Here is a 24,078-nt window from a genome sequence, read left to right as displayed (position 1 = left end):
AGTGGGAAACCCTGGCCTCTGAGCAGCCCGCTTGGAGGCAGGCTGTGCAGCATGGCCTTTCCCAGTTTGAAGAGACACTTGGCCAACAGTCTGAGGCAAAGAGGCAAAGAAGGAAGGCCCATAGCCAGGGAGACAGACCAGGGACAGACTGCACTTGCTCCTGGTGTGGAAGGGATTGTCACTCCCGGATTGGCCTTTTCAGCCACACTAGATGCTGTGCCAGAATCACCTTTCAGAGCGCGATACCATAGTCTTTCGAGACTGAAGGTTGCCAATACAATCTTACTGATTTTTGGTGGTGGCTCAAGAGGGTTCTGGATGAAGCAGATTTACCTGGGCCCCTTTCAGTCAGACCAGGCTTTAAGAGGGAAACAGCCTTGATTGGATAATCGAGGATAATCTGCACTGGTGGATAATCTACACTGGGTGTTGGATGGGAGAGTGCACCCCTGCTGGTCCTTCTGGATCTCTTAGGAACTTTTGACACCATTGACCTTGGTGTGTAATCTTTGGTCAGTTGACCCCATTAGGACTTTGGGAGGCTCTGTTTTGCAATGGTTCAGGTTCTTCCTGGCTGACAGATCCCAGAGATGGTGTTACTGGGGTACACTTGTTTAGCACCCTGGCCTTTGGCATCTGGACTGCCACCGAATTCATTTTGTTCCTTTTGCTGTTTAACATCTACTTGAAACCACTGGAAGAAATTATTCAGAGTTTTGGAGTTGAGTGTTACCAGTGTGCTGATGACACCCAACTCTGTCTCTGTTTGTCATCTTTGAAGTTATTAGTGGGGCCAAAACTTTTTTGTTCAAGACGCCATTTGACTGTTGACATCATTGGCCTGATCTGCTTTATTGTTCTAATTATTTTGTGTTTCAACACTTTTGTATTTTAAACTTATACTCTGTATTCCGTGTTGTAAGACTGCTGCTATTCTGATGCCCTGAGCTCTACTGCTGTTTGAACATTTTCATTGTTCTTTTATTGCTTCCACTGCCTCTTGCTGTGTTTTATTTGCTGCTTAGTCTTAATTATTTTTTTTAAAAATAAAATTTCCATTGTATTGCGATTGTTTCAATTCATTATGAAGAGCCACTTTGGGTATCCCATTTATTTAGGAGGAAATATGGAATAAATTAGATTCAAAATACGTCTTGGTTAGCGGCTGTTCATAGACAGATGCTTTGACCAATTCAACCTTTTATATTATTCTGTGGCGGAACAAGAGATTTGACAGTAAAAATGAGGTGGACGCTGCCAGTTTCACTATACAGGTCGTGTCTTGTTATCCGCTAGGGTTCTGTTCCAGAACCCCTAGTGGAGAAAAAAAATCAGTGGATAAAAAAAAACAGTGGAGAAGTAGATTTAAAGATCCACTTCCAGGTTTCTTGCCCCTCCTTTGTTCCTAATGAGGTCATGTCTCAGCATTCACAGGGGTTTGATTCTGGGACTCCCTGCTAATACCATAAAATGTGTCAAATAAAAGCAATTTAAAAAAAATTAAAAGTGTGTCCCTTTACAATTGTGGTTTAAAAACATTATAATTTTGGTTCTGCTTTCTCTTCTAAGGATGAAAAAGAACATCCTGCAAAGCGAAGTAGAATTGAACGTGATATAGATGATAACCTGATCACGTCCACGCCTCGAACGGGAGAGAAGCCCAGCAAACAGATCTCTCGTGTGAGACGGAAAAGTCAAGTGAATGGAGGTTTGTAAACGTTCTGTTTCAGTGACTCCCCCTGGGACCTTTTAGTCTTCTGGCACAAATTTTGTGGAAGAGAAGAAGTGAATGTGGTGCCAAGAGAGCCCTTTGGTGTATGTATTTTTGTTATCCTGGAAGAGCGCTTGGCTTTTAGTTCATCAGCCCTAATGGTTGTGCCAGACAGTGAGTACTTTTTCTTGAGTGTGTTTGTCGCCTTTTACTGAGTTTAGCTCCAGAAGTTTAACTCTTGAAATAAGTGTGTATTGAATGAAGGATGTGTTTGTGCAGACTAGAAAAATTGCCTACTACTTTCTTTGAAAGGAGCAAGAGAACACTTCTGCTGCTTCTTATGCAGAGCAACAAAATGAGGTACTAGAGGCAGTTGCACATCATTTGTGAATATTTGGGGCTGGGGTTAATTTGATGGCATTTTGTAGGTTTGTCACTCCAGCTTGTGCAGTGAAAATGATGCCAGAAACCTGTGAATGTGGAATGTTGTCAGCCATAAATGTGTTTGTTTGTGTGTGTATTCCAGAAGCTGGGAACTACGACATGACAAACCAACATCTTCGTCAAAATGGGAAGCTGGAGGATAATCCCACCGCTGGCAGCCCCCCACGGACAACGTTACTGGGGACAATATTTTCTCCTGTCTTCAATTTCTTTTCTCCAGCAAATAAAAATGGCAAGTATCCTGCAAAGCAGCATTTACATGTTTGATATACTTAAAAATAAGCATAGCTCTAATGACAAAGGTGTTTTCCATTTGGGTGATGGACAAGTCTGCTTATTCAGGTTTGTTAAATAAGCTTAATCTAAAATTGAAAAGGTGCATGAGAATTGGACCTGCATGCAATGGCAATCTGTGAATGGAGATGTCATTTCAGGGACAGCTGGCTCAGACTCTCCAGGGCAGGCTGTGGAAGCTGAAGAAATTGTGAAGCAGCTCGATATGGAGCAGGTGGATGAGATCATCACCAGCACTGCAGCCTCAGCCAATGGAGCCTCCTACACTAGCCAAGCAGTGCAAGTCAGATCAATCAACAACGGCTTGGAAGAAGTAGAGGATGTGACTGATCGTGACCTGCCACCTCTTACTGGTAGGGGCTGTGCATGTGTTGGTGTGCATGACGCACAAATTGGGGGAAACCTTGTGCTCCTCAACTCAAGGGCACAGGGTGCTTTATTAATCCTTGGTCCTTTGCCTGTCCACACTGGCAAGAAGGATCACTGTGACCAGGCAGTCTCTGTGGTGGATCTTCCATGCTGGCAGCATGGTTGGTTCCAAATTTTCCTTCCTTAGGAAGCTGGATAGTCCCGGCAGACCAGAGCCCTGAATTGTGGGAAATAAGGCATTGTCTGACCTGCTGTCAGTTGCTGTAAATGTTTTTGGTACATGTTTGTACCAAATCAATTGCAAGTATCTCTAACTTTTTTGGTGTCTTCTGATTGAGCAGTCACTTAGGGAGACAAATTAAGAGACTTAAAATTGATAAAAGTTCTTCTTCACGGGTAAAACTTTCATATACCAAAGATATATTATTTAGTTGAGGCTTCTTAAAAAATCTGACTTAAGCCTTAAAGCCTGACTTGGGCAACTTTTCTGAAGCTGGTGAAATGAAGGTGGAAGCAAAGAAGGAACTTTCCTGCAAGGCTTCCATTATTGGAAAACTAATGTTGCGGTCCATTCACCCTACTGCCTCTTCAAATGAACCAACTAGGAACCTTTGTGTCTTCCCAGCACCTGTATCTCCAGATAGCGGTTATTCATCAGCTCATGCGGAAGCCACCTATGAAGAAGACTGGGAAGTATTTGATCCGTAGGTGTTCGTATTTGAACTCTGTTTGTAATTGCAGACATTGTATTTAAAAAACAAAACAAAACAATTCCTTTAAAGTTGTGGTGTTCTAGTGGTGACTAGAGGTCAGATGTATTAAAGGTCACAGTACGTACTGCCGTTAAGAGTTTAATGCTGCATAGTCCTTCGTGCCATAGTTGGGAAGCAAGAGCAGTAATATTAAACATCATTGTTAAAATATCTTGAAATGACCTCACTCAGTCCCAAAAAATTCAAATGCCCTCCCAGACCCTGTATCCATCAGGGCTCCCAGAAGGTGTTTCCCAGTTTTGTGTGTGGGTTTACATTTTGTGAAGCCCTAGATTCCTCTCTTGTGAGCTTAGTTTATTAGCTTAGGATGCTGGTGTAACTCTCCATCTCCTTAACATTAGTTCTGAGCTGGTCCACTTGCTAAACAGTGGCACCATAAAAGCAGTAGTTGGAGTGAATGATCATACATTTTGTTTTGGCTTGTCTTGGCAGATATTACTTCATCAAGCATGTTCCACCACTAACAGAAGAACAACTTAATCGGAAGCCCGCTCTCCCCCTGAAAACGAGAAGCACACCAGAATTCTCTTTAGTTCTAGACTTGGTAAGGAAAACATGGCAGCATTGTTGTGGCTGGTGCAAAAGTGAGCCTTCAGTTGTGCTGGTTATTGGAGCACAAATTGGGATGGGAGGAGACCGTGCCTCTGGAGAGGATGCCTTGTTTTTTCAGCCTTGCTTGCTTGCAAAGCTGTCTCACTTTCGTCATTCTTTGTAGGATGAAACATTAGTCCACTGTAGTCTGAATGAACTGGAAGATGCTGCACTCACGTTTCCAGTCCTTTTCCAAGATGTTATTTACCAGGTAATCAAAACCGCATGGGGATGAACTATAAACCTGTTGGTTTGAATTAATGGGCAAAAGCTTGCCACGCACATGGTATCTTCTTGCCCTCCTGAAGCATTGGCAATTAGTGGTATGGGTTACATTCTGTGAAATTTTGTCAGACTAAGTCTTCAGATATGAGAAGTAGTGTGGCACACTGCTTATGACTGTTGGTTGTAAGGCCGTCTTTAGCTGCAGAAAGCTCAGTGCTTTGGGAGCCAGAAGGGCTCCTTTCGGCCATAGTTCTTCCTTCACAGCCTTTTTCCTTGCTAGCAGGTAGAGGCAGGGAGTTCAAGTGGCTGTCAATATCCAAAAGAGGAGCTTGTTTTTGTTCTCAGCTTGGGGAAACTAATTAATGCTGGCTAAGCACTTCATGTGGACCCTGCCCCCCACTTGCCTTGGAGCTGGGGATCTGTTGATCTCGGAAGCAGTCACCCCCCTTCATTCCTAACCAGGTGCTGCTTTTGTGGCCAGAGGTGCTTACGTGTACTGCCAGATTGCTAGCTGTTGGTTGTGCTTCACAATATATAATGAGCTTCCGTCTGTTGTGCATTCACCAAATGTCTCAACGAAGAATCAGGGGAAGGAGGAGGAGGAGGCAGAGGAGGTGTGTTCCAGCAACTGCCAAAGATGCTGCACTGACCCCCGGCTGTTGTTCTCAGGTCCCTATTGTGTGATGTACCTGGGAGTAGCAACAGCTTTCCTCCATGTAGTTCGCACGATATTGGACCCCTCTGTAGTCTCTTTGGAGAATGACATCAGGCACCTTTAAACGGACACTTGTCCAGGTATTTTAAACCTTGTCTTTTGTCTTTTTGTTTATTTAAAATCCTTCAGAATCTGAGAAGTAAAATGAGATCTATCAAACAATGGGGTTCTTCTCTCCTGTTTGGTGACGACCATGTTTGGTTTCCTGTTAGATTGGATGAGTAGTAAGCAAACAGCTGGCTGTTTGGAAAGCAGAAGCAGAGGCTGAAAAATGGATAATGCCACCTTTTCTCTTGTGTTTCTGGGGTAATTTTTCTGTGATAAGGTAGCTGAGTGGCAAATACTGTGACCATGAGTCGTCTTTATGGAAATAATGTGAATTTTAAAACCATCTCTGATGATAGTTAAGTGATCCAGGAGGTTCGATTTGTCAGTGTATTAAACATAGTATTCACATTTGACAGGCCTCAAAATAGTCTGTTTTGCCTGAAGTAGGTAATTCCTCTGTTTTTTGCCAGCTGTTTGTACTCTTGATGTCTGTTAAATATGGACCCTGGCACTTGTCAAGCTCAACTCTTGCAAAGTCAGGGACGTGTAGCTGGGGTGCGGGAAGTCTAGTGTCCTGCAGTCCTTTACCTGTTAATTTCTCAAACAAGCTTCTCTGGAGCAGTGATTTTCAACCAGTGTGCCATGGCAAACTGGTGTGCCATGAATGGTCTGCAGGTGTGCCATGGGAATTTGGGGGAGGGCTGTTAGTAGGGCCATTGGAGGATGTGAGAGTGCAGTGTGTGAGTTGTCAGAAAATGGATGGCGTGCCATGTCAGTGTTGCCATGTGATGAAAAAGGTTGGAAATTGCTGCTCTAGAGTAAGTAAGTTGAAAACTGAGTATTCCTGAACCTCATAAATGTGTTTGAATCTCAAGCCTAAACACACAGGCTTGGGAGGCAAGTCCTGTCATTGTTCCCAGCAGAGCTAGAATCCAGGTATGTGCTCCTAGGATTGCAAGCACCATAATTTCAAGGCTGTAGGCAGGAACACAGTGGTCGTGTCTTAAGAAGCTCATTTCTGCCATCCAGAAGTGGCAGTTCATCTTCTTCTGAGAAGTGATGCTGCAGGATAGGAATGTATTCATCTTTCTTGACTGACATAGGCCTAGCTGAATTTCAGAGTTTCTGTGCACACATCCCATGCTCACCAGGATAGCTTTTAACCTTCCTTTGTTTTTATGCTGACAAAGGGGTACTAAATGTACAGGGGGAGGGAAATGAAATCTAAATGCGTGTTAACTGCAGTGCAGTGTAATCCACTCAGTGTATACCTCCAATGTCAACTTTGTCACATTTTTGCTAATCTCTGAAAAGTTCTCATTCGGTAAAGCTCCAGAAAGGTTCTTCGTGTTAACCTCTTGCAGCAAAGACCCCCAAGAATCTTCTGCTGACTTAAAGGCCAACACGCTGGTTGCAGTGTGAGTTTTTGTAGGCGAGAGTCTGCTTCATTAGCTGCGTCATGTAGTCGGAATGTATTTGGAATGTATTTGGTACAAATACTAGCAGTGGTGATGTCACCAACAATGAGTTCTGCGACTGCAGACGTGCATGGCTGAGGGAAGGGCCGTCTGGTGGTTGTACATGGTGGGGCGACTGGGGCAGCAGTTATGTTCTTGACAATCCCCTTCTGCTAAGGACCAGGAGTTGGTGTCCGGAATCTAGACCGCACAGTGCTGTTTGAAAGTTCTGCCGCCACTGTTTCTGAAGAGAACTATTCAGCTTGAACTGTTACAGGTCGGAGCCTTCCCCCATCTGTATGCCCCCCAAGGGGGTGTTCCTTACTGTGACCAGTTCCCTAAGCACTTTGTGGATAAAGTAACTTGCTTCTGCCACAACTTGGCCTTCACATTGACGGGTATGGCTGATGTTCCGGTGGCACTTGTTGGTCTTCTTACTTTGGGTTGTTTGCAGCTTCTTTCAGCCTGAGGTTGTGGACAGGATCCTTTGAAAGCCACCTGCCTTCTGCTCAACTCTTGCCTGGCCTGGCTTGCTAGATCTGCCGGGGGAGGGGGGGCAGCAGAGTGGTCAAGGAGGGAGATAAATTAATCTTTGGCGAAGGGCTTGTTCCCTGCAGTGCTGCAGCTGGTGATACTGATCCTGGACCCTCGCCTGCTCTGAGTGGGGTTGGACTGCCTCTGCAGGAGCAGGTGGGGATCTCTGGATTCTTTGCTTCTCCTGGTGGCTGTAGTGGCCTGGAGGGCCTTTGCCAACTCAGGCCGCTACACCAGCAGCAACCATCTCTGAGTTGATTGGACCTAACTGCAGAGATCTATGCCCTGGTGAGGTGGGCTGTACCTGGAGCTGCCCTTGGAGCTGGTGTGGAAACTGCAGTTGGTGCAGAATGAGGCAGCCTGTCTGGTTGCTGAGGCTTCGGGGTTCGATTGTCAGTCCACTGCTCTGAGCTTGCTACTGTTCCATTCCCAGGTCCAGCTGAAGGCACCGGTTTTGATATGTAAAACTCTTTGTGGCTTGGGATCACCTCCTTCCATACTGGCTGGCCCACCCCTGAGGCCATGAGAGGAGGCCCTCCTGTGTGTGATGTTCTTGGCTGAGGCCTGCTGACAGCCCTGAGAGGTGGGGCTTCCTTGTGGCAGACCACAGCTCTGGAATGCCTGCTCCCAGTTGAACTGCTATCTGTGCCCTCCCCATTTTCCTTCCAGCAGGGCCTAAAACTTGTCTGCTGAGCTTTCCCACCCTGGGTTCTGCCAGCCCTAGCCTTGGAGTGTGTTCCAGTGTCGGCTTTTAGTTCTTGTATGGCTCTCCTATTATTGCTCCTGTTTTATATTGCCTTTTACAGTGCTTGCTGCTGCTCTGTGTTACTTTGTAACGGTTTTAACTGGTTTCTATTGTCATTGCTGGTTTGTATTGTGTGTCTGGGTGTGTTTGTGTTTTAGTTGTATAGTTATACTGTATATATTTATATAAAATACCTGTATTTTAAATAAATAGCCCCATCTACCTGGTGACAGCCTTTTGTGCAGTTAAAGTTTTATTAAATGCCTCACTGGCTTCTTTAGTATTTGTTTTTTCTTTCAGTTGGATTTGAGTCTCAATGTTGCAAGGATTTTTATGGTGTTGTCTTATTCTCTTCTCTCTTCCCTGCTACCAGTAGTTGCCTTAAATGATCAAGCGTGACCTCATCTGTAATCAGATGTGGTCGATTACATGAAGGATGTGTCCTTGGACGAGGGTTTTCCGTGTTTTGCTCTTGCAGCTGAATGAGGCCTTGTTTATTTGTTGGAGTAGAAGTGACTGTTCAGTGCCCACTGGGAAGCAGGTGACTTGGAGTGGCACTTGTGAGGATCTGGTGAAGGGCGCTGATCTCGTTTGCCAGCTGTTTGTTAGTGGTGCTTAATAGCATCCCTGCAGCCTTGTAGGCTGACAGCAGCCCAGCCTCCCGCCTAGTGAAGGTGGACTGTCATGCCCTGCTTGCAAACACCCCATCAAGGGTGAGTTTGGGGGGTAGGGCTGCCTGGAGCACCAAGGAGGGGTCCTTTGATTTCTTATGCCTCGTTGTGCATGCCACCTTGTGTCCTGGTGGCTGTTTCAGAGGGGTTGCTACTATAGACCCCACCTCTGGGAGACAAAGAATTCCACTACATTAACCCATTGTTGCTTGCTTATTTTGAGAGTGTCCCTACTGATGAAAGAAGCAGAGTACAACAAACATTGGACAGACCCACAGTATTACCTAAGATCTTGAGTTCTTGGGCAAGACGTTTAAATACAAATAGATTTCTAAAGCTAGGTGGCGTAGAAAACTTTTGGGCACATGCTTTTCTGTGTCCACCAGAGGTTCGTTAATGTATTAACTTTTGCGGGGTGTCTGATTGTCAGAGAATGCTACACAACTTTTGGGCACATGCCCCCCAATTTTTTTTGAATGTCTTTTGTGCCTGATTTAGCAATACTAGTCTGAGAGAAGCATTCTCAGTGGAGCCCCCCCCCCCCCCCGGCTTGCATTTTTACATATGGCATCTGTCTTCGTGCTGACCTGTATATTATCTCTCTTTCTGACAGCTCTAACAGAGCTGAAAGTGGAGATTTGGCTTTGGATAATCAGATGTTGCCTGATATGGCTGCCATTGTTTCAGTTGCAATAAATGTTTCTCTTTTGAGTGTCTGTATACAGGGTGTCCACAAAAACACTCCCTGATTTCAAACAGGTATAGCAGGGAAATCAGGGGGTGTTTTTGTGGACACCCTGTATACCAGAAGATAGTTGCAGAATTTTACAAACATTCATTTTTAGTGTTTCTGAATGATCAGTTCTGATCTCCATAAGTGGTATATAAATTCTTATTCCCTCTGTTTGTCGAACAGTGTTGTCCAATATGCCTCTTCTGAGCTGCATCCTGAGATGGTGTGTTCTTGTTGTTCTAGGTTTACGTGCGATTAAGACCCTTCTTCAGAGAATTCTTGGAACGTATGTCCCAAATCTATGAGGTAACATTCCTCGCCAAGGTCTTGTGTGGCTTTTTAGGACCTTTGAGGCAGATAATAACCATCCCCTCCCTTCCTTTGCAGATCATTCTTTTTACTGCATCTAAGAAGGTGTATGCAGACAAGTTACTCAACATACTAGATCCTAAAAAGCAACTGGTCAGGTAAGGCTTTGCCACAAGGCAGGGAAATGGCACCTTCAGATGGCAACACATAGCAGTGCATTATTGAAGTTGTTGTTGTTTATATACCACTTTTCAAAAAAAGTTCACAAAGCGGTTTACAGAGAAAATCAAATAACTAATGGCTCCATGTCCCAAAAGGGCTCAGCATCTAAAAAGATGTAGAACATAACCAGCAAACAGCCACTAGAAAAGACGCTTTGCTGGGGGTATAAAGGGACGGTTACTCTCCACCTGCTCAATGCAGGAGAAGCACCACTTGAAAAAGTGCCTCTTTGATCAGCTAGCAAGGGATATGCCATGTCATGAATTCATTTCAATATCATTCTGCTCTGAAAACACTGTTTGTGACCCCTGAAGTCTGAACGCACACAGGTTTTGATGCCCAGATGTAGCAGGGATGAAAAGCTGGCCATCTAGTTTCAAAGCCTTTCTTGAAGACTTAAAGGATAGAGCGACCAGGCATTTTTTCACAGACAGTGTCACGCTGGAATGTGATTGTTGATGGAGAGGCTGGCCATTGGATCTGTTCTTGGACAGTAGGCATTGGGGCTTGATTCGCTTTAACATCATTCAGTAGGTCAGCGCATTGGGCACTCCACTCACGTGACTTGGAGTCTATATATAAGACTGTTTTGCTGTTGCCTGGTTTTCTTCCATAGTAACAGTGCAGGGCTCCACCTCCTGGTCAAGTGAATAATTAAAAGCGTACATTCTTGTTTGGCTATAAGTGTGTCTCTATTATGGTGATGACACCCAAATGCCATGTCTGAGTTGTGTTTTCTGGAGTCAGTCAACTTAACATATTGTGGAGCATTGAAAATTTCCTTTTCAAACATTTGCCTTTTGCCAAGACATAGTAAGACTAGACCACAAATTTTAATTCTGGACTGTGGTGGCACTAGAACAAAAGGGGGAAAAAACATGACTTCCCTTTAATTTTTTTTAACTGAACCCATCAGAACAGAGGAGACTCTTAGAAGCTGCCAGTCCCTTCTTCCCATGTTTCTGTGCATAACCTGAACATGTTTGTTTTTAATCAACTACAGGCACCGGCTTTTCCGTGAGCATTGTGTTTGTGTACAAGGGAATTACATAAAGGATTTGAATATCCTTGGTAGAGACCTCTCCAAAACGATCATTATTGACAATTCACCACAAGCCTTTGCCTATCAGGTGAATGTGTTTTCTGAAGTTGCTTTTTCAAATCTCAATATGATTTGTTATATTTTATACCCTGCATTCCTTCATGTTGAAACTTACAACGGCAGTCAAGGAATTTTCAGGTAGTCCCCATCCAGATGCTGGCCAGACCTAGACCTGCTTGGTTATCACAAGGATACAGCATTAGGAGCCCTTAAACTACCCAAAAAGCAAAAGACCCGATGCAGGCTGATGCAGCTTCACATGTTGCCTTAATTAACACCATGTGGGGTGGAAAAGGGGAAGGCCAGTCTCTATCTCATAATAGTCACCACAAACTATTTAACGCATGTGCTCTAAATTGCAGAGGGTGGATGACAGGCACCTCTTCATTTACACTTCCTCAAAATAGTGCAATTTTCAAATTAGTCCTGGAAATCTAATGTAAACTTGCAGAGCTGCCACAGTTTCCTTACCAACCTCTTTGTTTTCATTGTTGCTTCATAGTCATTGACATCACTAGTCACTTCTACTCCTGGTAGCTCCCCCTTCTCAGCCTTACCTGAAATTCCCATTAACCCAGCTGAACCACAAAAGACCCTCCTGTACAAGCCTCTGCCTGCCCCACCTGAGCACCCTCCCTCCTTTCTTCCTCCATAGTTCCACCACATGATGTCTCCCCTACTTTCTGGTTGGTTTCTACCATAGTGGAGGGGCTTTGGGTGGTGAGCTGGTGCCACACTCCCTGCTGTGTGTTGTGTTGCCTGCACTGCTTTGGCAAACAAAAGTTGCCAGTCAGCATTTGGTGGCTTTTCCCTAACTCAGTGGTTCCCAAACTTTTTAGCATCCAGATCCACCTTAAAAAACCAGCTGCTTGAACGTCTGACTCTTGATGCACATAGCCTAATCTGCTTTGTCAGTTTCATGATTGACCAAAAATTGTGTTGCAACCCAGTGGTGGATCCTGGAGCCACAGTTTGGGAACTGTTCCCCTAACCTAAATGCCATTTATATTGCTTCCTATCGGAAAAATTCATACACTTTTAATATACATGCTAATTTTTGAGAATATAACCCCCGCATAAATTAAGAGTGCTGTATTTTGGGTAGATCTCTTGTGCACATATTTCTGCAGGACAGCCAACCATCCTGCTTCTTTCTTTTCCCAAAAATTTTAATACAAAATTTAACTTGTCTCTGATTTTTCTTTTTAATTTTAGCTTTCAAATGGAATTCCTATAGAGAGCTGGTTCATGGATAAAAATGACAATGAACTCCTAAAATTGATTCCTTTTCTGGAGAAACTTGTAGAACTGGTATGTGTTCCTGTAACTGGCCTTTTGGTATACATTCGTCTCTTAAATCTTCATAGGGTTCTGTCTGCCTTGGACCTCTGTTGCTTTCTGGGCACAGTTCACGATACTAGTGTGGACTTTTAAAAATGAAATAGGCCCTTCTGTTGACTGAGAAGGAAGTCCCACAGACTCCAGTGGTTATTTATTCCCTGGAACAGGTGTTCTTAGGGTTGCAACCTGGGTGGCTAGGTGCCACTTTGCCTTAGGAGTGTGTCTCTTCCTTCTCACAATCTCTGGTCTGCCAATCGCAAATAACACTCAGAAAGAATTGGAGAAAGCTGTTTGTCTAACATTTCGGACCAAGAGAAACCACAGTCTGATGAAGACCCAGGCTGAGCACACTGGGTAGGCCAAGCATGATGGGATTGTGCTTGACACAGGGAGAAGGATTCTTATCACATTGGGTCAACTGCACAGACACCCTGTATGTGTAAATAGTTTCTCAAAGCTGCCATGAACCTGTGGAATGGGATCAGGCATGAACTCAAAGACCAAGTTGGTTGGCTTTTATACGGAACATGTTTCATGAATGCAGAATGGTTTGCACAGGCAGACTGCATAGGAATGGTTATGCATGACATTAATAAATAAGCACAACCCAGGGGGTCTGGAAAGCCACTAATGGGAAGCCATGAGTGCAGAATTCTGGGCCTAACCCAGGCGGTTCCTGTCTCTTGGCTTCCTCTTTTTCCTTCTGCAGGAGAGCCAGAATGGTTTTGCAGGCTCTGATTATATACATTGAAAACAAGAATGGTTGTGCAGACAGGTTGTTCTGACATTGAGTATATCCTGGCCTCTGTGACAGTGGAAGTCACGTTTTGTTTGTTTTCCTTGCTCCAGAATGAAGACGTTCGACCTCACATCAGAGACAGATTTCGCTTGCACGACTTATTACCCCCCGACTAAACACCAACCTTGGTCAGCTGACTGGAGGGGAAGAAAATGCAGGACCCTTTTCTCCTTTTTGGACTGAAACAAAAACATTGCCATTACTGTTGAAATTTTTGCATTTTTGTACCCTGTCTCGCTTTTCTTATCTCTGGTGCCCAACAATAATCAAGGGTTACAGAAGGACTTTATATATCGCCAAATGGAATATATACAGTACAATACAGTAGGTAGGCTAGGACAGAAGTGTCTTTAGAACTAGTGCAACTCCAGTATATATATTTTATTTTGTTTTTTATGTACAGGGCATCCGCCGTTTTTAAAGAATTCTGTTTCTGCCACCAGCAGTTTGACCTGTTTAAAACAAAACACACACACAGGATTTTCTGAAATAACAGAGATTGAAAATGGACTCTGGTTTTCTCTCTGTTTGGTGCTCTAAGTGGGTTTTTGAAGCCACTTCGTTACTTTTAAGATTCTCATTTCAACAGGAATGGCCAGTAAATGGGGTTTTCGGTGATTTTTTTTTCCCCCAAGTTTTCTTGTTAAGGTTTCTAACCTTTTTACATTTCTGACCTGTAATTAGATTTTAGAATTTCATTATGCATTCCTTTTTAGTTGAGGCGGCTTCATAATTTTTCTGGGAATAGCCAAATTTTATTAGATTTTTTTTAATTATACAATTGAATGGCCGTTTTCCTGCTTTGTCTGCCTGCATACTGTATATTTGTTTAAAAATATTATCTAGTTTAATTCCATGTAAGTTTCATTTAGAAATCTGTGTTATATATATATTTTTTTTGTTTCTGTAATATTCTACTGTAGTGGAAATCTCTTCAAAAAAAATCAAGAGACTGGCTAGATAAGAAGAAATATAAGAATTACTAATATTTCAGAATATTTAAACCATTGTGATGGCATGTACCAAACAGACGACCTCTTGCAGTGGTGCTCGTGGCTGACAGACAAGGATCCCGTTCCTCAGTCAACTGTGCATAAGAGTTCTTGGGGAGAGCTTGCTTGTTCTGATGCCAGTCAGGACTGCTGCCCTCAGAGTCCTCCCAGAATGAAACATTGTGGGGAGCAGTTCAGGAGTGGGAGCCGCCTTGCTTGCATAGGTTGGTGCCTCTGCTGCGCAGTTTATTACAATCAATTCTAAATTTTGTGTAGCAGTGACGGTGCTGCCACCACCGCAACAACTATGCAGAAGCCCTGCGGTCCAGTACACTCCCTCTGCCACCAGTGCAGCTGAGATGCTATCAGAGTGGTTTTCTATGGAAATGGTTTTCAAGCCTTGGTTCTCTAATGCAGCTTGTGCAAGAGGTTGATATTTTTTTAATGGAGTGTAATCTCCTTTTTAGGAGGCTTTTTATGGAAGGGAAAAATTTGTACAAGTTAGTAAGCTTTGCCTCTTACCTGCATTAACATGCCACAGGCTCGGGCTGTTTTTGTGTAAAGGATGTTGCAGAATGGCACTTTTTCTAAAGAGAAGTTTGATATTTTGTATGCTTGTTAAAGAAAGTACAGTATTGGAAATTAAAGGTGGACAACTGATAATTGAGAAGTATGTCAATTAATTTTTTATGTATATTACCTGTTTACTTGTACAATTTTATTGTACAAATTACACGCAGCTTCATTTTCAAATAAGTCCTTAAAATAAGGAAAATCTTTTTAGGAAAACATTTAATTTTTGTATTTTTTGATTTTAAAAGGCATGAGTTATGTCAACTTTTTCCAATGTATTAATGAAGATTTTAACTTTTCATCAGGTTGAGTGTTTTCTTACTATATTATCTGTTGTATATGTAGCACATTGTGTCACTGAACTGTTTAAAAGGAAAAAAAGTTAGCATGTAGAGCAAGCCTGCTTTGTGGAAAATCATTATTCATTTGAAACAAAATCATGGTGGATTTTCTGCAAAGAAAAAAAACACCAGTGAAAAGCATTTCCTGTCCATAATGCTGACTTTTGTATTGAAAGACATGCCTTTTGCTTGCAGGAAAATGCTGCAGGTTCATTTTAATGAGAATCTTTGAAATGTATTTATCTTTAGGGCATCTTTACGCTGTTTGTCTTAACGTCTTTACTGAAATAAAATGTACATAATGTTACATTACATTATATATATATTATATTATATATAATGTAAGAGTGTGCGAGTGTGTGCGTGCAAAAAAGTGACCCCCTGTAACCACTCCCTCCCTCTTTTGCAAAGAACAGGGACAGGTATGTGTTTGATTTTTAAAACGTCATGTTGGAAAGCTCCCTCATCAATCTGATTTCTGTTTAAATTAAAAACCAGAACTAAGCCAAGTGATAGCTACAAACAGCCCTTGTGGCTCCTGTGGCTGACAGCCCACAGCTCTCTTCTCAGCAGCCTCCTGGAGAGGTCAGTCTGTGCTTGCTTCTTTGAGCACATATGAGTAGATCCAGTGCAGGAGGCTGCATGCACCTTCCCTAGGGGGAGTTTCTCCTGTGTGGAATGGACCTGGAAGAAGAGCTGTGTGACTGTGCCACAACGAGTTCTGTGGAGCATTGAAAGTGATCTGCCTTGACAGTGAAATATGAGCGCAGAGAGTGTGCACATGCTTCTGTGTTACCAGGAAAGTTTGCTGTGCTGCATTAAGGTATTATTTTCTGGAGTTTACGAATATAAACCCAGCATAGCAGGCCCCACCCCCCCATAAAATAACTGACGAGCATTTCTCTGTGACTCAAAGGAAAGCTGTGTAGTGTGAGGACACCTTTTGAGGCCTCTGTGCATTTTCATTAAACGATAACAAAATCCTGCTGCTTTGAGTTAAGCTGATGCACTGCGTATGACAAACCTACCTGTGCTGTGATGTCCGATCACTGAAAGGAGAAGTGAGAATGTGAGCTCTTACATACAACCTGGTTAGAAGTTTAGGGAAACCTACAGTCTTTCCATGGACAACTAAATGGACTGGTGCAGGCTGCTCTGTAAATACATACGATTAAAGAATCATTTTGTAATTTGCTGCAAGTCTGGTTCTTAATTTCCACTGTGTTTTTCAATGAAGATACGAAAGTGCTTGGGCGACGGTTGCAAATGAGTCCTGGAGCCTGGGCTCTGAATTGTGGGGTGTGTTCCTGGGTCTGCACTGACCAGGCAAGAAAACTAGTCTTCCTTCTGAAGCAGCTGTGGCTAATGACTGCAGGTCGTGAGTGCCCTGCAGGCTGGAAGAGAAGAACCCTCTGCATTCCTGCAGGAACTGGAGTCCTGCTTGCAGAAGTTTCTGGAGCTGGCAGTTGCACCACCTGTTTCAAGAACGAAGCTGCTCCTGATGTATGTCGTGAACCTTATCCCTGTGGCCAGAGCAGGCTGTGCAGCAGCAGAGCAAGGAGTCGGCTGCCTTTTTGCCCTGGCCCAGGCCCAGTCCTGTCCGAGCTGCCAGCAGCGCTGCAGCCGCAGGGAGAGGGCACAACTGTTTCTGTACCTGCAGGAGGCAGCGCCTGCCCCACCGGCACTGGGGAAGGGGGCGGGACTGGAGTCCGAGGCTGGCCGGGCTCGGGACACCGGGCGGGTTGTGGCTGGAGGCAGCCAAGCTCCAGAGTCCTTTCCCGGCCGGTGAGGCGGCCAAGAGGCAACGGCCGCTGCTGCCGGACCGGGGGGCGCCCTGTGTGCAGCCGCGGGCAGAGGCGCTGCTCGGGCAGTGCTGCCACCGAGACCGGCCCGATGCCGGCTGCTTCACGGGAAAGCCCTCGTGGTAGCCGCGCTCCTGGCCGAGGCCGCCCTGCGCAGCCGCGGGGCGGAGGGGGACGGGGGTCCGGGGGACGCTCGCGGGCGCTGGCCTCCCCGCTCGCCAGGCCTCGCTGCGCCCGAGACGACTCCTGCCCGGCGCCGAGGGCGAAAGTGCCGCTTCCGGCCACGCCCCGGGTCGTGACGTCACCGGGCGCCACTTCAGGGGTCCCGGGACGCCGCCTGCCCGAAGCGCGCCTCAGTCGCGGAGGGCCTGGCCCGGAAGTGCTTCCGGCGCGTGACGGCCGGAAGAGGAGGGCCGCCCGCGAGTCACGCAGAAGCCCCGCCCGCCCGCGCGGGGGAGGAGGAGCGGCGTGAGCAAGATGGCGGCCGAAGCGGACTCCTGGGGTAGGTCCGTCCGCGCCGCAGGTCGCCCCGTGTCCTCCCCCTCCCCCCCGCCCGCCCGCGCTCACCTCCCTCTCTCCGCAGACGCCGACTCCTTCGAGGCCCCCGGCAGCGCTGCGGACAGGGCCGCGCCGGCCGAGCTCCTCTCCGGGCGGCTGCCCACGCCCGGCCGCGTCGACCGCTGGGCTGGCGAGGACGAGGACGACGACGTCAAGGTGAGCGCGCCGCTTCCCCGCCCGCCGGAGACCCTCCGCACTCGGCCGCCGTGCGGGCAGGCAGGCCGCAGCGCGGGTGGAGGGGCCTCCGCGTGGCCGCCTCGCAGGGCAGGACGGGCCGGGGCCGCTCGCGGGCGGGGACAGCGACAGCCCGCGAGGGCAGCGCTGGAGGAGCCGGGAGGGTCTGTGGGAGGCGCCGTCGGGAGGCTGGCGGGCCGGCGTCGGAGCGCTGGCGTGTCCAGCTGGAGGCCTCGCGTCGCCTGGCCGGTCGTGCGGGTTCCGGCGCGTCGCCTGAGCTGCCGGCGGGACAGCTGGAGCCGCCCGCCCCTCCTGTCCAGGCGCCTGCGGCCGGCCCGAGGGAGCGCTGCAGTGGCGAGGGCCCCGCTGCCCCCGAGCAGAGCCGCGGTCCCGAGAGCGGGAGGGCGCGGGACCTGCCTCCCCAGTGCGCGGCGGACGGCGCAGAGGCCTGGCGGAGGGCTGCCTGCAGGGTCTCGCGGCCAGGCTGTCCCGGGCGCGCTCCGGCTGCTCGGAGGACCTGCGGGGCGGGTGGCCGTGCAGCGACCTGTCTTCCCAGTGGGCAGGGCGGAGCCGGCGGGCGAGGGCTGCTGGCGCCGGCCAGGGTGACTGTGCTGCTCTCTGCCTCTGCCAGGACAACTGGGACGACGAGGAGGAAGAGGAGGAGGAGGAGAAGGAGGCGGAGCTGAAAGCAGGTGAGGGTCTGCAGAGCCGGGCATGTGCCCCGCTGGGCTGCCCCCTGTGGGCAGAGACCAGACCTGCAGGCTGTGGCTGAGCAGCAGCTCCTCTCTGAAGCTCTGACACTGAAAGAGATCAATGTTGTGCACTGTCCACAGAGCCCAAAGTTTCAGAAAAGAAGAAAATAGCAGAAAAAATAAAAGAGAGGGAAAAACTGCAGAAGAAAAAGCAAGAGGAGATTAAAAAAAGGGTAAGGCTCTTCCTAGCGGAGGCAGCAGCGGCTTCTGCTTTGTGCCACCCAAGCAAACCAAGGCATGAGCCCTGAGAACCAGGTGCTGAAACTCTTCTAGGGGGGGAACTGCTGCTTCCCGTTTCTGTGGTTTCTGCAGGTTGGCTTTGTCCAAACAGCCTCCATAAGGCCAGTTTGTATTTGTCTGGATTTCTTGGGTTTGCACAGTGTGGCAAGATAGGGCTTCTCCAGTCTCTCAGACTGAGTGGGTTGTTGCTGCATAGCTGCCCCACAGGTGGGCCTTCTTTACCTGTGGGTTTGGAGCCTGCAGAGGAGTGCCTCATCTGAGCTCCTGGAGGTGTTCACTGTTTGCGCCTGGTACTTTCTGAGGCTCGATGAGGCAGCACGTGGCTCTGCATGCCATGGAAATGCCTCTGGAGACGTCAGAAAGGCACGTCCGGTTTTTATGAAAACTGGAATGCTTTTCCGACACCTCTGGAGGTGTTTCTGAGGTGAGACACTGCACACGGCCTCTCTGGGCCTCAGAAAGCCTTCCAGACATGACCAGAGAACATCTAATAGAACATCTCCAGTTGTGTCTAGAGAGGTCCTGTTAGGTCTGATCCACGGGTTCATTTATCTGCAGGTTTTGGTGTCTGCTGGGGGTCCAGGAATGGATCCCTTGCGGATATCACGATCCAACTGTATTTCAATGCTGGATTGAGGTTAGATCAGAGAGGTGTTCTTCAATGTCTAGAGTCTAATTCCTCCAAAAGAGGCCCTTAATTATCTTGCTTTTGGGGATTATATTGCTTTCTCTGATGATCCAAATTAACCTGAGAATTAAGTCTGGCTATACTGGTGGAACTTCTGCATGTTTCTTAACTTGGAGGTAAAACATTTTTTGGAAGATGCTGTTTATGTAAGAACTTTGGAGTAAAAGGTGTGAAATGTCCATTGTTATCCATCTGTGTAGATTTGAAGCTTCTGATTGGTTTGGTTGTGTTGGTTTCTGTCTTTAGCATTCAGCACAGGTTGTTGGTGCATGTCATTAAACCTGGCTTTATATACTCTTTAAAGTTAGAGGCATCAGAAGAAACAAAAGATCTTACGCCAGAAGAACAGTTAGCAGATAAATTACGGCTGCAGAAGTTGCAAGAGGAGGCAGACCTGGAGTTAGCAAAAGAAACTTTTGGTGAGCATGACGGCCATGACATTGAGCCATGATCTGCTGTGCTGGGGTCCTGGACCTAAATGTGCAGCCTGCTGAATTCAGAGAGGTTGGGGTGTGGAGAAATATATGAAACAAAAAATGCAAAAAAGGGCAGCTGATTTTCTGCATCTCTCCAAATATTTCCTTCCCTTCAACGACCAAAGAATGTAAGTTGATCTTTGCAAAACATTCTGTCAAAAACATTTGCCACAATTGTCAACTGTTTGTTCTTGCTCTCTGGCCTTCCTTCTAAGGTGTAAATAACACATGCGGAATAGATGTCATGAATCCGTCTTCAAAAGAGGACTTCGTGGAATTTGGCAAATTGTTAAAAGATAAAATAACCCAGTATGAGAAATCCCTGTATTATCCTGGTTTTTTGGAAGCATTAGTTCGAGATGTATGTATTTCATGTAAGTACCTCAGTGGAGCACCATTTTTGCTTGGTTCCTGTTGTAAATGTGTGTAGAAGATGAAATTATCACTCTGTTGGAAATGGTGAGCTGGTTAGCTGGGGTTCCATCATTGTTGAGTCCTGCAGAGGACTGGTGACCAGTCTGCTTGTTTGAGATGTCTCTTCTTTGGAGTGAAGTGCAAACGCATCAGCTGCATATTTGTGGAACTTTCCAGGTAGAAGAAGTAGTTTTTGTAAGCTTAGATGAAAACGTGGTGACAATAGTTTAGATTCTGCCACTATACGCTTCCTTCTTCATGTTATCCTTAACAATACTGTAAGGTGAGTCAGTATTATCACCCCCTTGCTGCAAACAGGAAAGATTATGGAGAGGAGGATTCATGGTAGGCGTGAGACTTGAACAAGGGAAGTCCTGATTCGCACTTCAGTCTCTTGACAATTATGCTCCACTGAAGGAGCCATCTGCTGAGTTGCCTTTTTGGTCCTCCATAAGCTGGCTGTCCTGTCCTGCCTTGCAGCAGCTGTTCACATTCAGGCAGCAGTGTTTCCAGCTCTGTACCTGACATCCTTTTACCCTGGAGGTGTTAGAGGTTGAACTGGGCCCTATGCTTGATACTGAGCTGACCCTTCCCTCTTGCTTCCTTTTGGTTCAGCTTTTGTAGTGGTCTCTGTAGGTTTCCTGTGAAGATCCAAAATGGCATTGATGGATTTTAGTTGTCCAGCCTTCTCTCTTCTGCAAATTAGGAAATTTGTTGACTCAAAGGAATAAAATTCTTGGGTCCCATTTTGAATATTTGAAGGATTGTTGGAAAGCCCTTGAGTGATGTTCCTTTTTTATGTTTTTATTTTCATTTTAGTGGAAGTTGATGACTTGAAAAAGATCACAAATTCCTTGACAGTCCTATGCAGTGAAAAGCAAAAACAAGAGAAGGTGGGTTTGGAGCATGGTGGTGATCTTCAACCTTTGTGCTCAACCAGCTTCAACTGCTGGTGCTCCTCTATTGCTATGTTCAGTGAGTAGCAGCTGTGGGGTGGGGGTAGTGCTGTGCTCCTCCCACATGAGAGCAAGGAGATACAGAACTTGTGTGTGTTTCTGTTCTGAGTCTGATTCCACTGTAAACCTCTGCAGTGTTGCACATGCTAGTCAAGCTGCTGGGGTGGGTTTTTAATATAGGTGTTGTATTTGAGTCCTGTTGACTTTGAGTCCCTCTCTAATGCTGGCCTTTGTGTCTCCTTCAGCAAAATAAAGCCAAAAAGAAGAAGAAAGGGGTGGTGCCTGGTGGAGGCTTGAAAGCAACTATGAAAGATGATCTTGCAGATTACGGTGGTTATGATGGTGGCTACGTACAGGACTTTGAAGACTTCATGTGATGTTCCCACTCCCTTCTGTTGTCTGTTGCCCATAATCCCTTAAGTGTGTAGCACAACTTCTTTCCTCTTAAATTCTGCCAAATGCTACAATTGAAAAGTGCTGTATCTTTGTGCTGTTGATACTTGGCTGCTATAGTGGTGGGGTGCCCAGTGAGATGCCAAGGGAATAAAATTATGAGGCTCAATTGTTTATTCAATCATAGGAAATAACAGGACTTTAATAACGTTTGACTTTAGAGCAGCAGCAGCAGCACTGAATTGGAAAATGAAATTTCAGCAAGGCCAAAATTGTATTATTCCCAGCACAGTCTGGTAACAGCAGCCTTAACGGTCCTCTTTGACTGACACTCTCCAGGCAACAAAGGCAGTTTGCTGCAAGGGTGTGGGGTGGTGTTTGTAGTATTATATTAAAAAAACAAAAAGCTTTATCTGTCACATTAGAATATGAGGCATTTCAGTAGGTTGGCTATTGAGAGGGGGAGAGGATTCTGCACTTGGAGATGCAGCTGCAAAACTCCTGCCTCTAAAGCTTTGAAAGCAGCGACTGAAACACTTCTGTGGGTCAGAACAGGGGCCAGTTCTGTTGCATTTAGGGGGGAAAGTGTAGCAAGTCCAAGCTGTTGGGCTCACACAGTTCTGGCCCTCTGGTTTTGGTGGCTGTGGTCAAGCTCACAGGACTTGGCTGTTTTTTCTTTCATTTACAGAAATCCTGCTTAGCAACTGCAACAGTTATGACAGTTGGGCAAATTGTTACGTTAATAATTATGACATCTGCAATGTTTTATAAAACATTAATTTAATAAAATCACTACCGTGAGGACTGAATGCTGGTTTGGCTGTGCTTCCCAGGTCGGGCAGGTATCTTGTTAAGAGGTGATAAGCCCACAGAGGGGGCTGTTTGCCAAGTGCAAAACTGGCCTGCACCCGCCAGACCACTTGCATCATGCCTAGAATGTGCCTCATGGTCTCAGTTGCTGTCCAAGCACTGGAGTATCTCGCCACTCACCTGTGCTGTAGCCTTGTGCAAATGCAGCAGCTTGGAACGCATCTGGCTCCAAATGCTTACAGTTGGGTGATTGTGGCAGCTTAGTAGTCAATCATTTGGCTTCACTGCATGGAAACACCCCTATAGCCCCTGCTGGATCTCTCGCTCTGGGTACCAATCTCTGATTTTATGGTTGCCTTTGGGAGTATGTGACTGGCTGAAGTATTCCACAAGGTAAGATGATCTTATTCCAGTGCCCTAGGAAGAGCTGAACCAGTCCCATTCCTCAGAACAAGTCAGGACTTGGAGGCAGCCTCCTGGTGGATTCATTGGTCCAGTACTTTGACACAGTCTTTCTTGAGCAAGCTCACTGCAAAAAGATCCCTTTCTGTAAGAGAAATGCAGCCTCTGCCCCATGGACACAGTTCAGGTTTCCTCCAAGGCTCCTCTCCTGTTGCCCAGCAAGCCCCTTCTTTGTGGCACACACAAGAATCTCCTGCAGAAGAGGCTGCTGTTGCGGTTTTCCTGCCAAGTTCAGTCCAAGCACTGAATGATCAACATGGCAGGAAAAAAATGCAGCCAGCTTCTTTGCCCGCCCCCCCCCCCCAAAAAGGTTTTTGCCTCAAACTGGCAGACAACTGACTTTTCTTTATAGGCATCACGGAACTAGCTCCTATAACCTAGTTTAACCAAAGAGCACTGTGCGCTTACCAGAATCTGTCATAGCATCTTCTGATACTCAGATATCAGGTTTTGTACCCCAGCCCTTTGGCTATGATTTCTCTTTCCTGTCTCTTTTTAGCACCTTAAAACAACATTCCACCAGGAGCTGCATATTTTAAAAAAATGAACACACTTGCTCCAGAGTTTCTGGGTTAAAAAAAAAGGAAGAGTGGTGTGACAAAAGTTGTACTTTAATACATTTACATTTTTGTACAGCAAATGGTCCTCTGCTAATCTTAACCCAACTATTGCACTGCAAGGGAAAAAGGGTTCCTGAAGAAAATAGCAGCCCCACTGCTTTGGTATGGAGTTCAGGCTCTAAGACTCAAGCTGTGGCAGAGCTCTTACTGCAGGGTCATTCTGAAGTGAGCCCCTGAGCAGAAACTCTTCAATTTTAACATTCTTGCAACCATGTGCAGCCCTGAGGTTATTTCTTCTCATTCACTGTTTAGTTAGTAGGATCAACACAGATGAGAATGGAATGTTACAAGGTATTTTTATCATACATTTCAGGTGCTGCAACAAAAGTGTGTTTCTCCCCAACGTTACAGTCTAAGCTTCCCCCCAGCATCAGTCACAGATTCAGCTCTGCTCACTGATAAGAAAGGTTAGTTGGCCAGCAGGTCATTCAGGCAACAGCCTGTCTGGGCATCCTTCAGCAACATGTTTACAACATCATAGAGCTGGTTGTCGTAAGCCAGTTTGTAATACACGTAAATATCGTCACAATAGGTCAGGAGCTTCTTCAGGTTTCTCACAGCAGGCTCGCTGCCTGGGTGCTGCTTGAACCTGGAAGAGAAGACGGTCCAAACTATGAACAGGTGTGACTCCATCCTCTCCCTGGCAAGTCCCACTTCCACCCTCTTGCCTCCCCCCAGGACTTCAAGGTAGTGTTTGAGCTGCAACCGGAGAAAAGTGGTACCCCTCGCAGCTGGCAGGAGACA

At 46.2% G+C, this 24,078-nt stretch overlaps 3 protein-coding genes across 4 annotated transcripts in view; 2 read left to right on the top strand and 1 right to left on the bottom strand.

Annotated features, from left to right (window-relative positions):
- The window catches only part of CTDSPL2 (CTD small phosphatase like 2), a 33,807-nt gene extending 19,069 nt beyond the window's left edge, over positions 1-14,738 (top strand). For both annotated transcript variants that reach the window (XM_066636320.1, XM_066636321.1), the window contains exons 3-13: positions 1,570-1,708; positions 2,238-2,387; positions 2,590-2,802; positions 3,444-3,522; positions 4,024-4,135; positions 4,307-4,393; positions 9,554-9,616; positions 9,698-9,777; positions 10,845-10,971; positions 12,159-12,254; positions 13,134-14,738. In XM_066636320.1, coding sequence (XP_066492417.1) covers positions 1,570-1,708; positions 2,238-2,387; positions 2,590-2,802; positions 3,444-3,522; positions 4,024-4,135; positions 4,307-4,393; positions 9,554-9,616; positions 9,698-9,777; positions 10,845-10,971; positions 12,159-12,254; positions 13,134-13,199 — 1,212 coding nt within the window. In that variant the 3' untranslated portion in view covers positions 13,200-14,738. The remainder of the gene's footprint in view (positions 1-1,569; positions 1,709-2,237; positions 2,388-2,589; positions 2,803-3,443; positions 3,523-4,023; positions 4,136-4,306; positions 4,394-9,553; positions 9,617-9,697; positions 9,778-10,844; positions 10,972-12,158; positions 12,255-13,133) is intronic.
- A 2,455-nt stretch (positions 14,739-17,193) lies between these two features.
- EIF3J (eukaryotic translation initiation factor 3 subunit J) lies at positions 17,194-22,251 on the top strand. Its single transcript, XM_066635666.1, has 8 exons — positions 17,194-17,293; positions 17,375-17,505; positions 18,155-18,215; positions 18,357-18,448; positions 19,508-19,622; positions 19,895-20,053; positions 20,913-20,986; positions 21,295-22,251. Exons 1-8 carry the CDS (start codon positions 17,269-17,271, stop codon positions 21,424-21,426), a joined length of 789 nt encoding a protein of 262 aa, XP_066491763.1. The 5' UTR covers positions 17,194-17,268; the 3' UTR covers positions 21,427-22,251.
- Positions 22,252-23,307: 1,056 nt separating this feature from the next.
- The window catches only part of SPG11 (SPG11 vesicle trafficking associated, spatacsin), a 29,493-nt gene continuing 28,722 nt past the window's right edge, over positions 23,308-24,078 (bottom strand). The window contains exon 40 of the mRNA XM_066634840.1: positions 23,308-23,923. Within this exon, the coding sequence (XP_066490937.1) occupies positions 23,743-23,923 (181 nt within the window). The 3' untranslated portion in view covers positions 23,308-23,742. The remainder of the gene's footprint in view (positions 23,924-24,078) is intronic.

This window comes from Tiliqua scincoides, chromosome 8 (genome assembly GCF_035046505.1).
Source record: "Tiliqua scincoides isolate rTilSci1 chromosome 8, rTilSci1.hap2, whole genome shotgun sequence".
Taxonomy (NCBI): Eukaryota; Metazoa; Chordata; class Lepidosauria; order Squamata; family Scincidae; genus Tiliqua; species Tiliqua scincoides.
Note: the sequence above shows the minus strand (reverse complement) of the source record. Positions and strands in the feature narration are given on the sequence as shown.

What these genes read in the sequence shown, in the direction of transcription:
- EIF3J (XM_066635666.1), top strand. Translation starts at nt 17,269, where the DNA reads ATGGCGGCCGAAGCGGACTCCTGGG. An exon ending in GTTAGCAAAAGAAACTTTTG is followed by an intron (nt 19,623 to 19,894) that starts GTGAGCATGACG and finishes CTTCCTTCTAAG; the next exon opens with GTGTAAATAACACATGCGGA. An exon ending in AAAAGCAAAAACAAGAGAAG is followed by an intron (nt 20,987 to 21,294) that starts GTGGGTTTGGAG and finishes TGTCTCCTTCAG; the next exon opens with CAAAATAAAGCCAAAAAGAA.